This window comes from Neodiprion fabricii, chromosome 4 (genome assembly GCF_021155785.1).
Source record: "Neodiprion fabricii isolate iyNeoFabr1 chromosome 4, iyNeoFabr1.1, whole genome shotgun sequence".
Classification (NCBI taxonomy): Eukaryota; Metazoa; Arthropoda; class Insecta; order Hymenoptera; family Diprionidae; genus Neodiprion; species Neodiprion fabricii.
Genome location: NC_060242.1, coordinates 8,752,781 through 8,764,575, shown reverse-complemented (window position 1 = coordinate 8,764,575; position 11,795 = coordinate 8,752,781). Strand labels below are relative to the sequence as shown.

Below are 11,795 nucleotides of genomic sequence, written 5' to 3'. Positions count from 1 at the left end.
TCAGTCAAATGTAAGATAATTACTGCGAATTATGATAAGCGATACTTGTTCTATTCCTAAGCTAGGTGTAAGGCACGAACATTTGAGAATGCTTCAATGTTAGATCGAAATGGTTGTTCATTCTCTAGGTATACTTGGAAAAATCCGAATATCAGAATGCGAACAGTACATGTCGAATAATTAGAAGATGCGCGTTAGTTGGCCAAGTAATATTTTTCCATTACGTGATAAATATTTACTTAAAAATAAAGTCAGTTATATAAAATATTTTTGTAGTCTTGGGGACAAATTTAATCCATGTTACGTTTTACTTTGATTACTTCTTCAAAGAATGATCTTTGTCTAATGTAATTTTAAACGGCAATTGCTAAGCACAATAAATATATAAACATATATGTACTTTTTTTTAAACACATCTGGTAAAAGTATTTTATTATTTGTTTAGGCAGGTATTTTTTTTGGATTTAAATCGTACATACGACGCATACGCCTTTTCAATTCCTGGGGAAATTTCTCGTAGCATTTCTTGCAAGCGGGTTTTAAGTCAAATTCGAAGAATTTTGTCTTTTGGTTCATCTTTTGGTCACAAAATGCGCAAGCAAAATGATGTACGCACCATGCTTTGTTTAATGCCGTAAAAACTGCAAATAAAATGGAATAAAGAATGATTTGTAAAAAACTTACAACTTAATTTTAATTATAAACATGTGAGGCTTGTCGAATTATAAATGTAATTCTGTTGCTGCGAATTTTATTAAACTATGATGAAAGTAAACTGCAGCAATTTACTAATCAGAAGATTAACATAAAAATAAATTATTGTAACACTTATTCGAATAATACTCCTCGTAAAGTTATGGTTCAATTTGTTACTTAGGTATAATAATGTAGTACTAGACTCTCGTAATTTGCAATAAAAAAAAGTGCTTTCACTAATTTGCAAGAAAACAAAATTTGATAGTAATTATTCTACTATTTTGCAACGAATTGTAAGTGAAATTCAGTTGTCTAATACTTTTCTAGTATTGGATTGGCAAAAATTTAATTGCTGGTAATTATTGGAAAGTATCCACTGCAGACTAGTTGAAAATTTTACTGGAAATTAGAACAAGGTGCTATCTACTAAATGTTATAAACGATAGGCACTCATGCTGAAGTAACCCAATAAAAGAAAGATTAGGTTAATAAATAAGGAAACGACTTAGGAGTAATCAAAGAATCAAAGTGACCACTGCATGATATTCGAAATCTTTACCAAGTTGTAAAAAAACAAAACAAACTTACCATCTCCAGCAATTACTTGGTTGCAAACAAAACATAGGTTTCCAAAGAGCTGGTGATAATGAGTCTCACAGTAAGCAAGGCCCTTTTTCTCGTAGTGACGATGACCTAAAAATGGCTTCTCGCACTTTGCACAAACAAAGTGTTCTACGTGCCAATGTTTTCCCAAGGCAGTGACAACTCTTTCTTCTATCGGACGCCGGCAAGCTCCGCAGATCGGTATTCCCATTTTGTCGTGGCATCTCAGACAATACAGTTCATTCTGTAAAATACATGATGTATGCATTTATATCAAGCAGGTATGTTAATGTTGTAGCATCTTTAAATCAGGAAATTAAAAGTAGGCATTTATCTCAGCAGATAGCTCTAATATTATAATTGATGTAAAAAATATGAAAACAAATGAGACATGCGTCAGGCCGACTTTGAAGGGCTTTATTTTGTTGTCAGTCAATATAGGGTAGTGACAACATACGAGTATCGATATGAAACACAGCTGTTCAGCTGTGGCTTACGTATGAAAAGAAAAAAATTCAATGCCAAAATACCATCTCATTAGCCGCAAATCCAGGCCTGGACCTAACTTCTCTGGCATCAGCATTCAACTCAATCCCGCAAGCCGTGCAGTTGAAATGGTAGGGATGATATACTTCACCACGGAAACGCAGCGGCTTGTCGTCGATTATTCCACTATAGATAGAAATATTATTTAGTCAATGATTAGTAGAAAATTATACTACAATATACATATTCTAGTTATTTTTAGACTATCTGAATAACAAGAAAATTCTAAAAAATAAATACGTACTGGCATTGATGGCAGATATGCTTTCCAAGAGCCCCAGCTTTTATTCGAGCGTTGCAGGTATGACACAATGCTCTTCCTTGGCATTTCATGAAACCAGTCTCTGCTAGTTCACCGCTACACTCCTCACAACGGAAGCAGCCAGGATGCCAGTTAGCATTCATGGCTTTGATTACTCTTCCAATGACAAATTCACCTGAAATTGAATTTGCCTATAGAATGGATCTAGTTGAATGTTTATCTAAACGAAACTCAAGGAACTGTTTTCAATAATGTTAGTCGTATCACTCTTGACTTGACGATTCAGGAACAAGTGGCCGAACTAACGGAAAATATCTGACATATAACAAAACCTTATAATGAATCTTATGCATACAACTTACCACACTTGCCACAGCAAGGGGCGAATAGAACATGAAAATCATGTTCGCAATACTTTCTTCCTTCAAACTCATAGAAAATACCCTCGGGAAAAGGCCGAAAGCACTGTGCACAACTGTGAAAAGGAAAATCTGTATATATTATATCAAGTATCAAAATAGTTTGTGATCATTATATGTGAATTGATCGTTTGGAAAAATTCTCAATTTAAATAATTCTATCATAATTTTGCTGGAGACTAAAACTTCAACCATTGATAAACATTTCGGTGGTTTTATAGTTTCAATCCCATTCCAAAGTGTTACTCACACAAAACATTGCGGATGCCACAATTCTCCGCGAGAATTGACAATCTTCTCGTGCGGCTCGAATCCCTCGCGACAGCGGGAGCAGAACATGTCATCCAGAGACATCCCTGTGACTCTGTAATAAAATGATTGATATTAACGATGGAGAGAAATTTGCTGTCTTGGACATATAACATCATTCTGTATCAAAGTTTAATGGACCAATGATGTCACTGAATTTGGTTATAGAATATTCAGTGATTGCATGAAGTTGACGATTAAAATCAGTTAATAGAATAGTTAATGAGTATAATTCTTTTTCTATATACCCTGTCTTGTTTGTTGTTTGTTTTTTAAGGTCATTAGTGTCACAGTAAGCATTTTTAAAATTCCTCGGCGGGAGTTTAGGAGGTTTATCAAAACCCTTCCATTCAGCCAATTCTTCGTAGTCATATACAAAAGTAGATTGATTGCTGTTCGAGTCATTGGTAATTTCTTTTTCAACTAAATTTTCGCGGGATTGTGCACGCCTATTATATAATTTGCTGTGATCTAATGACTGTATTGATATAGATGTAGGAAATGGAAGAGTATCACTGTTTCGGGCCATTCTGAAGTCTTAAAAATTCAATGTAGCACATCGAAACTCCGTAATTGACAATAAAAAAACTTTAACCAAACCACAATTTAGCATTCAAGCTTTTCCATCCTTATTAAACACCATTCTTTTTACTTAACCAAAGAACGATTCAGTTGTTCGGGTATGTATGGATTGATATGTTATCTCGTAGTCGTCTCTGTTTGATATAATAGATAAAACTTCAGGGTAGATAAGAAGTGGATCGTCAGCTTTTCTAATACAGGTGCCAAATATTATTCCTCAAATAGATTCTGTTTTAGTTATACACCTACTTGCCACTCGGTGTAATAATTAATGCTGATTAAGCACAGCTGACTAACGGGCTTCAATATAATCATCATGTGAGTAATGCAATAGAATTGAGTTACATCACACAGCAGAAAAGTATATTCGGCGTCAAACAGTAAAATTGTAAAGCGTATCGAAGGTTAAAAAAACGTCACATTATTTTTTATATCTCTAAACGGAAATCAAGTTGTTTCTGTTTAATTCTAAAATATGTTTGTATAGTTGACATGTTATTATAAAAACAATATGAATACCCAATCGTGATGAAATGCGCATAGTTTAAAACACATGAACAATGTCAAATAATACTTCTGAATATAAAATACCATTAACCTTCGATGAAATAAGTTTCTCTGGAGTAAATGAGACTTTGTAAGCTATCCAAGGTTACGAAATGATTAACAAACGGTTAAATATTCCATTGACATATATTCATTTGTTATGAGAACTTCGGATTTTAACGACCACTTGGATTCACGATCAAGCTGGATCAATGGATCGGTACTTTGGTAACATGAATCAGAAGTGCATCTGACGCGGCAAATGTAAATATATCAATTAATATCTGGAGCTATCGTGTACTGAAATGTTCAAGTAGCACAGATTAATAAGTTCATACAATTTTATTAATACAACAATGAATGGGAGTGTACAGAATAATACATAAATACCATGCCGAGATATCGGAGTAAAAAATGTTACGAAACACTTTGGGTGGATTCAACATGTCATGAAGCAATTTTATTAGGGATTTATGAAAAGTTACTACAAAATGTGAATAAGGCGTGTTCACTTGATGTGTAATTTATTTTTTAAATTGATTTAAGCGATATATATGTAATTAAACTGGATGTGATAAGGTTTAGTTTATGTTAAGTCTATGAAATTGGATGAAGTCAATGCTAAAAATAGGCAACACAGCATTGCTTACCCTGGCATAATTTGTTTGGTGTGATACTTGAAAGAAGATAATATATGGATTAGAAACTGAGGTGGGACTGGAGAATTTGGCTCCAGCACCCTGACACTCGTTATATTCGCCTCTTCGTTGTTTCTGCAATTAGAACGGGATTCACGGATACACAAAACTGCTCAGACGATTTTTACTTCTCGCACATGATCTCACATTATACGTATTATACACTGCGGTACGTGTCCCACCCAGTCGTTTTACATAAACGTACACTGCCATTCTTATCATCTAGCAACAATCGCGATTTGCGTATTCAAAGAAATATTTGTGAAACTACGTAATCCACGAAAAATATCTGGCTTACAAATATGTTTGTACACTACAGGTTATACCTATAAGCGGTATATAGATATTGGGTTACTTACCTAGTAGATAGTATACAAACAGACAACTTATAGTAACGATTAATTCGTTGTCATTAGCGAAGACTGGAGAAGCTTACACGCCCAATTCAGTAAAAATAATTATTTTCCGTTCTACCCATTCAGCCAATGAGACGACGGCGAATTAACTCTATCCTTTTAAAGATGTATATGTATGTATGGATAATCTGTGGGCGGATGTGGTGGCGAGATTTCGTGATTTCCTACTTTACTTCACGACTCCCAACAACTTACGACACCGATTTTCTTCGTATGATGCAGTTATAGGATAGGTATGTACAGCAACGGTGTGTGCTGAAACGAATCGAAGAACAGCTAACCTTACCCCCTAGCGCTTAGTGCTGGTTGTAGCGGTGTACGTAATCACGCGGCACATACACATGGAAGCAGTTTAACTATTTTTGAAATTCGACACATGCCCGCGCTCGCCATCTGACCAAGTAATGTGAACTGTACAAATCTGCTGAACAAAGTAATAGCTGCTCAGAATGGAAAAGGTTGCGATTAAGTGGAAAAAGATCCGGATTACGAAGACTTTTGCCGTTTGTCGTATGATTTCTGATTCAAATTATAGCACGATGAACCTCGGCAAAGTGATTTCTAAATATTTCTCAAATTATATTGTTATTTACTGTAATCATATTATTATTTTTGTATCATATCGTTGATTTGTATCCTGAAATTCAAATAAATTAATAAGTAAAAATTTGCTGCCGCAGTTATAACATATATGTCACCACGGGGTGAGAAATATAGTTAATCATTTTAAATATATACGTAGTCACATGTTTCAATTTGTTTCACTGTAATCGTTGAGTGAAGATTGTTGCTGAAGACTGCTAAGGACAGTCAGCTGAATGGAGTATTTTGAACTGGAGCATAGCTCGAAGCAACTAGACGAGGGATGCTAAGGGAATACTTAAGTATAGAAAGTTCTTACAGTTACCGACTCAAATAACATTGTAATCCTCGAATTCAAGAACGTCCGGTTTAACGGACGTTCATGAGCTCGGGTAAGTCCCATAAGCGAATTGGTAAGCGTAGGGCACTGCCATTACCCTCGCACTAGTTGTGCCCTTTTAGTTGCTTTAGAAGACTATTCGTAGCTGACTGGCTGTTTTTAGTAAACTTCAATGCTGTGATCTACGAGTCATTTAACGAGAAAATGAGAAACAGGGTATCCTGGTCGATTTCGACGTTGATCTCCAAATATCGAAGTCCGCGTATCTCAAACACAAGAAAGGGATTAACCACCCCATTCTATACACTATTCTGGATAATAACACCCCAATACATTTTCATTTAATACGTAAATGAAGAAAGAGCATGGATTGTACGAAACTATTGGGAGTTCGTAGAATTCATGACATTTCCTTACCTCTGGGTCAAATGAAAATGATTGAAAAAGAGATCAGTGTTGAAAAATGAAGGGACCAGGGGTATGTTTCGATATATACTGCGAGCACTGTTCAGTGCTCTACTGGGGATAAATTCGTTCCGTTATAGACTGACAGTTTACAGTCGCAGTATTCTAGGGAAATATATGACGTCATAAATTGTCGCCATTTTTCTACTGTGAACACTGGTGTTTTCGAGATAAGATGCTCTCAGTGCTTTGATCACGTGATCAACAGCGTTCAAAAATTTAACAGCTTCCACGATTGATAATTATTATTATTGAATATTGTCATTTAAAAATATCGGCCGTTAAAAACAAAAAGGGAAAATTTGAAGAAATTGTGTTTTTGCAGTGTGAAACAAATATTATGTATGAAATGAAAGTAACGCCAAAAAATGTCGATCACAGTATACTGTACTGCGTTCCGTTTTAAACAGTAACCAGTATAGCTAACTATAAAGGAACGGCTTCGCAGTATACTAAGGCCGTGTTAGTAAATTGACTGACGGTACTGAAAATTCCCTAGGACAGAGTCGGAGCTATTCACGAACTTAGAAGCGCAAAAGAGATGAAAGATTACTGACGGTACTGTCAGTCAATTTTCGAACATGGCCTAAATTGACGTCACACCTTACAGTGCTCGCAGTGTATATCGGAACATACCCCAGGTCTTTTGGAGCTGGGTTTACATAGGCGCGGTGTCACGGAGCGCGGTTGAGCGTTAACCAATTGAAATGCATGAAATCTAGTGAACACTATATTTTAGGCAGTTTGATTGGTTACCCTTCAACTGTACCGCCGCGCCTAGGTGAACCCAGCTTAAAGCTGGCATTTCATGGGCAGCAAAAAGCAGCAGCAGTTTAGTAATTTACTAAATGTTATTAGCATCTGTTTCGTGATTTGACGCACTGGCAACGCTGCTCATACAATGTCTTACGTTTGCTGCTATGCTGTTCGGATGAATGAACTTCAAGCAGCAAAAACTTGCGCAGGAAATGCTAGTAACTTTCAGTGGTTGCTGCTGCTGCATCTACTTTTTGCTGCCCATGAAATCTCAGCCTTAGGGTGCTATTTCATGAGCAGTAAAAAGCAGCTTTAGAAGACAGAGCAGCAGGTTTAGTAGTTTTCACTAGTATCAGTCTGGTAATTTTACGCAGCAGCAGCGCTGCTCATGAAATAGGTCGTGGCTTCTTGTGATCTTGTGGCTTGTCACTCGAGAAACTGAACTGCGAGCAGCAGAAACTTGCGCCAGAAGTGACAGGGGAAAACTGCTGCTGCTGCTGCTTTTTACTGCTCATGAAATAGCAACCCTTAGAGGTTGCTATAATCCGACCTTACCGACCATGTGGAGTATCACTTACTTAAAGTAAGTTACTTTGACTATTATCAAAGCTTACGAATCATTGATATGAATATATATATTTAATAGATACATAATAGAACATTGAGAGGATACTGTCTTTCACAGATATTCGTGTTTGATCGGCAAAGAAAGAGTTATACGGGGGAGGACACCATTTCTCTTTCGCCACTGGAAGAGCATATTTATATTTTTGTTCAATCTTTGCGTGTGGGCTTACTGATAATGGGCATAGAGTGGCGACACGTCTTTTGTGCACGGTGTACGCTCCAGTATTACTATATTTCAGGAGCAGTGGCAGCAAAAACCTAAGTTTACATGAGCGTGATTAAGTGGTAACCAATAAAAATGCTTGAAATATATTGTTTATTAGACCAGACCAAACGCTGCCCGACAAGCGCAGCCGAGAGTTGATCGAGTGGTTCACAGTGGATTTTATTTCTGTTGATGTTTGCTTGCGATTCGTGAGTTGCATAGTTCCGATCTGTGGCTCCGATGGTGCTAATGAGCCTTCTCTTAATCGTCTTCTTGTGATACCCGGCAATGATAACCCCGTTTTGAATAGGTCGGTGTACCGACAACTATATGTATTTTTGTCTAACAGTCATCCGGCTGTACGCCGATGTCTCGACTGTATTTTAAGAACGAAATTGTTGATGATTTTGAAGAATATCAACCAAAACAACGTTTACATAGTAGATGCTAGCGTACGGCCATTTAGTTAGTTATCAGCTCTCAGCAAAACCTGGTTAACACTCAATGATCATAACATTTGAAGGACCAAAGAACACTGCGGTACCGAGTGTCGAAAATCAGTACTATTAATTCTGCGCTGAAATCTGGGCCAACTTTGTTTTCCGGAGTTTCATCTCTTTCTCTCTCACTTCCTTAGTAACTACAGTACGTTTACGTCATGTAGTGGGCAGATTTCATGACGTTCCTAAGAGTTTCACAGGGAACTGTGACGCCAGTGTTGCCATTCTGTGAATATTAATTTCTCAGTACGGGCCCACGAAATTTCTTAAGTATCAGGACCTACTTCGTGATTAAATTTGATGCCCATGGATGGTATGTTGTACATCCATGTATACATTTGTCCTGTGCAATATAATCTAGATGTACAAATAATTATATAAAAGTGCATAAACAAGAAGAAAAAAATTGCGCGAGTCTTACTGTAGTCGCCAATGATGTGTAACATCTAACCTGGCGAACGCGCAAATTTGAAAAAAAAATTAAGTTCATAAAATATACCGAGCGTTAACATGTTACACATCAAAAATTGAATAGCGTCCGCTACTTCCTATTTCCGGTGACACATTTCCGTCGCATTCACCAAATTAGTTCCACCCTTAAGCTAAGACTCCATGTATGCGTTGAGCTCCGGCAAATGCTGCGGTGACCAATCAGGTGCCCGGCGCAAGTCCGGCAGCGACAACCTCCGGCATGCCGCACCGCACTGCGTTGAAATCAAAATATTTTAATTTTTCCGCAGTACCGCACTTCATTCGGCTAAAGTCGAGAACCTTTGGGGCCATTCGGAATCTGGGAAAGCTCAAATCATGGCTCAAATAATAGTCAATGCGACGTAGGTTATGTCGTATAAAACAGTTTATGAAAACAAACCATCAATAACATCAACAAAAGATTCCACTATGGAATATAATTCTGATGACGCGAATGAACTTGTAATTCATTACGTGAGAAACCGCCCGGAATTATGCGATAGAGTATTCCTTTCTTTTAGGTTATGTAGCTATCGTTTATATACATTTTTACGACGCATCTTCGATTTCCGTACGCGGCGTGGCGCTAAAGTCTGCCGCGTGCATGGAGTCGCCTTCCGCATGCGTTTGCCGGAGCTCAACGCAATCACGGAGTGTTGGCTTAAGGTCCCAGCCTATATTGTACAGATCTGTACGGGACAGTGGTCCCATCAAATGCTGCATACCGAGCGATAAGATAGTCACATATCAAAAGTTGTTAAGATACGTGACATTTTCTTTGCCACTTTGAAAATTTCTTAACGATACTTTTCTTTTCCTTATCTCTTAGCGACAGATCGAAATTTTTAAAATCTGAACCAATTTCTTCAATAGTGGCAACTCTGTCGTGCTCGTATAAAGGAACGTGCTTGCAGTGCTGCCAGGACTGGAAGTGAAAAAGGAACATGCCCTTAGTCTCTCTTCTATCCCATCCTCTTTAAATTGTGAGCGCATTAGCGAGTCGGTAACTGTAGAGCAGTGCCATTACCCCCACGAAGCATAGAGAACACAAGATTTAGTAATTTCTCTACGATTGACATGATTTAACTTCAGGATAAATTTCTAAAAACAATCCTGAAACCAATATAGTTACATCTAGGTAACTAAAAAAGTGCTCGCGGCATACAAGGAATTTTAAAACACTGATTTTACATCAGAAAGAAACAGAGTCACCGGGAGTTTTTTAGAATAAGATTCACAATAAGCCTGATTGCTCTTCATAAACGACTATTTTGTCACATTTTTGACGCGACTGCAGTTAGTCTCATATGACCTGAGAGTTTAAGCTCTTTAGCAGATTACTTTTTTGAGATTAAGTTTATCAAACGGTGCGGTAAATTCGTTCTTTAATTATAACAATTCTCAGATAAAATAATACATGATTCAAATTTGTCTCGTTTACACATACGTATTTAATTGAATACCTGACCCACATTAATTGCAAGTGAAACTTGTTCATATATGAGATGTACGTTTTTCAATACTGCAATCAATTTCATCGGGCTCGAGCTTCCAAATAAGTATACACGGCTGGTTATGAGATAGCTTCAAATTAAAACCAAATTTGCACGTATGTAGATAACGTTGGAGAGCTCATATGAAAAGCGGATGTATAGGTATTTGCGTACTGTATACATAAACTGTGAGGAATTTGTAAATTTTAGATTAAACAGAAATAAAATGGACTTGACAATTTTTCAATCCATTGCCATAAAGTAGGGTATAAAAATTTGGATGCATTGATTTCTTTGGAAAAACGATAAGTATCCGTGCATAAATTGCACTACAGTGAAGCCACACATAAATTATGGTATTCGCGTGGACCGTTAGTCACTTCACTAGACCTCCACTTGAAGAGAAATTTCCAGACAAGATTGTGTCACGTTTGGATATTAGTTTGATGTTATATAGAGTGTATCACGGAGATAAAAATTTCCGCATTGTTATGTATCGCATTGTTCAACATCTTTAACGAAGTTTTGCTTATTAAATATTGTACATACATTCGCAGTATATAGGATATTTTTGAATGCGACTCAAATTTTACATGTGAGTTGTAGTAGAATGTTGAATAAAAAAAAAAAACTCATGTTTGAAGGTTTTTTTCGAGTGTATGTATTAATTAATGGTGTGAATGTGCGCTTATCAAAAATACCTTATATTTGTGGACGTTGACTGAAGGTACATTTAACTCTGTGTATAGGCGTGACGTATATATTTCTGAATTATTCATTTGTTACAATTCGCGACTTTGGCTCATCTTCCGGCCCAGTTTTATAATGCAGGGTTCCTTCCAGTCATGCAAGCTATAATTAATCGCCGAATAATCAATACATGTCGATACGTGCCTTTCTTATATTCTTGTCACTTGAAGCATTAGGAACGTGTTTATATACCTATGTATACCTAATAGTAATAATAATAATAATCACAACAACAATCACAACCAGTCCCTCCATACCCTATCGGGTATGTATCCATAAGTGGATAGCTTTTACGGGGTAAGTGAGAGTTGAGTTGGTTACCGTTGTTATACGTCTGTAGTTGTCTTAAGACATTCAACAGAAACACCTCTATTCGCACAGGGGACAGGCAAACTGCAGAAAACCTTGCCTAGGTCTATCCGGACTGAGGATGGGTACAAACCTCAGATAACCGGTTTCGCGCCTGAACGACGTGACCCGTCTTACAATTGTTGCAAGCTGCTATTCAGGTACTTCTCGACACTTTGGG

At 37.1% G+C, this 11,795-nt stretch overlaps 1 protein-coding gene across 4 annotated transcripts; it reads right to left on the bottom strand.

Annotated features, from left to right (window-relative positions):
* Window positions 1-48: 48 nt before the first annotated feature.
* LOC124181401 (LIM and senescent cell antigen-like-containing domain protein 1) lies at window positions 49-5,271 on the bottom strand. Of its 4 annotated transcripts, XM_046567960.1 has the most exons (8): window positions 5,021-5,271; window positions 4,614-4,736; window positions 2,777-2,890; window positions 2,470-2,582; window positions 2,090-2,282; window positions 1,830-1,971; window positions 1,285-1,543; window positions 49-641 (listed from the first exon to the last, which is right to left on the bottom strand). In XM_046567960.1, the coding sequence occupies exons 2-8, from the start codon at window positions 4,619-4,621 to the stop codon at window positions 442-444; spliced, it is 1,029 nt and encodes a 342-aa protein (XP_046423916.1). In that variant the 5' UTR covers window positions 4,622-4,736; window positions 5,021-5,271; the 3' UTR covers window positions 49-441. The 4 variants fall into 4 exon arrangements, with proteins under 4 accessions (XP_046423916.1, XP_046423919.1, XP_046423917.1 ...); XM_046567963.1 differs by lacking the exon at window positions 4,614-4,736; XM_046567961.1 differs by lacking the exon at window positions 5,021-5,271 and having other exon boundaries at window positions 4,614-4,952.
* Between the last annotated feature and the right edge of the window lie 6,524 nt (window positions 5,272-11,795).

What these genes read in the sequence shown, in the direction of transcription:
- LOC124181401 (XM_046567959.1), bottom strand. Translation starts at nt 3,364, where the DNA reads ATGGCCCGAAACAGTGATACTCTTCCATTTCCTACATCTATATCAATA. An exon ending in CAAACAACAAACAAGACAGG is followed by an intron (nt 2,891 to 3,083) that starts GTATATAGAAAA and finishes ATTTTATTACAG; the next exon opens with AGTCACAGGGATGTCTCTGG. An exon ending in CCAAGTAATTGCTGGAGATG is followed by an intron (nt 642 to 1,284) that starts GTAAGTTTGTTT and finishes TTTTATTTGCAG; the next exon opens with TTTTTACGGCATTAAACAAA.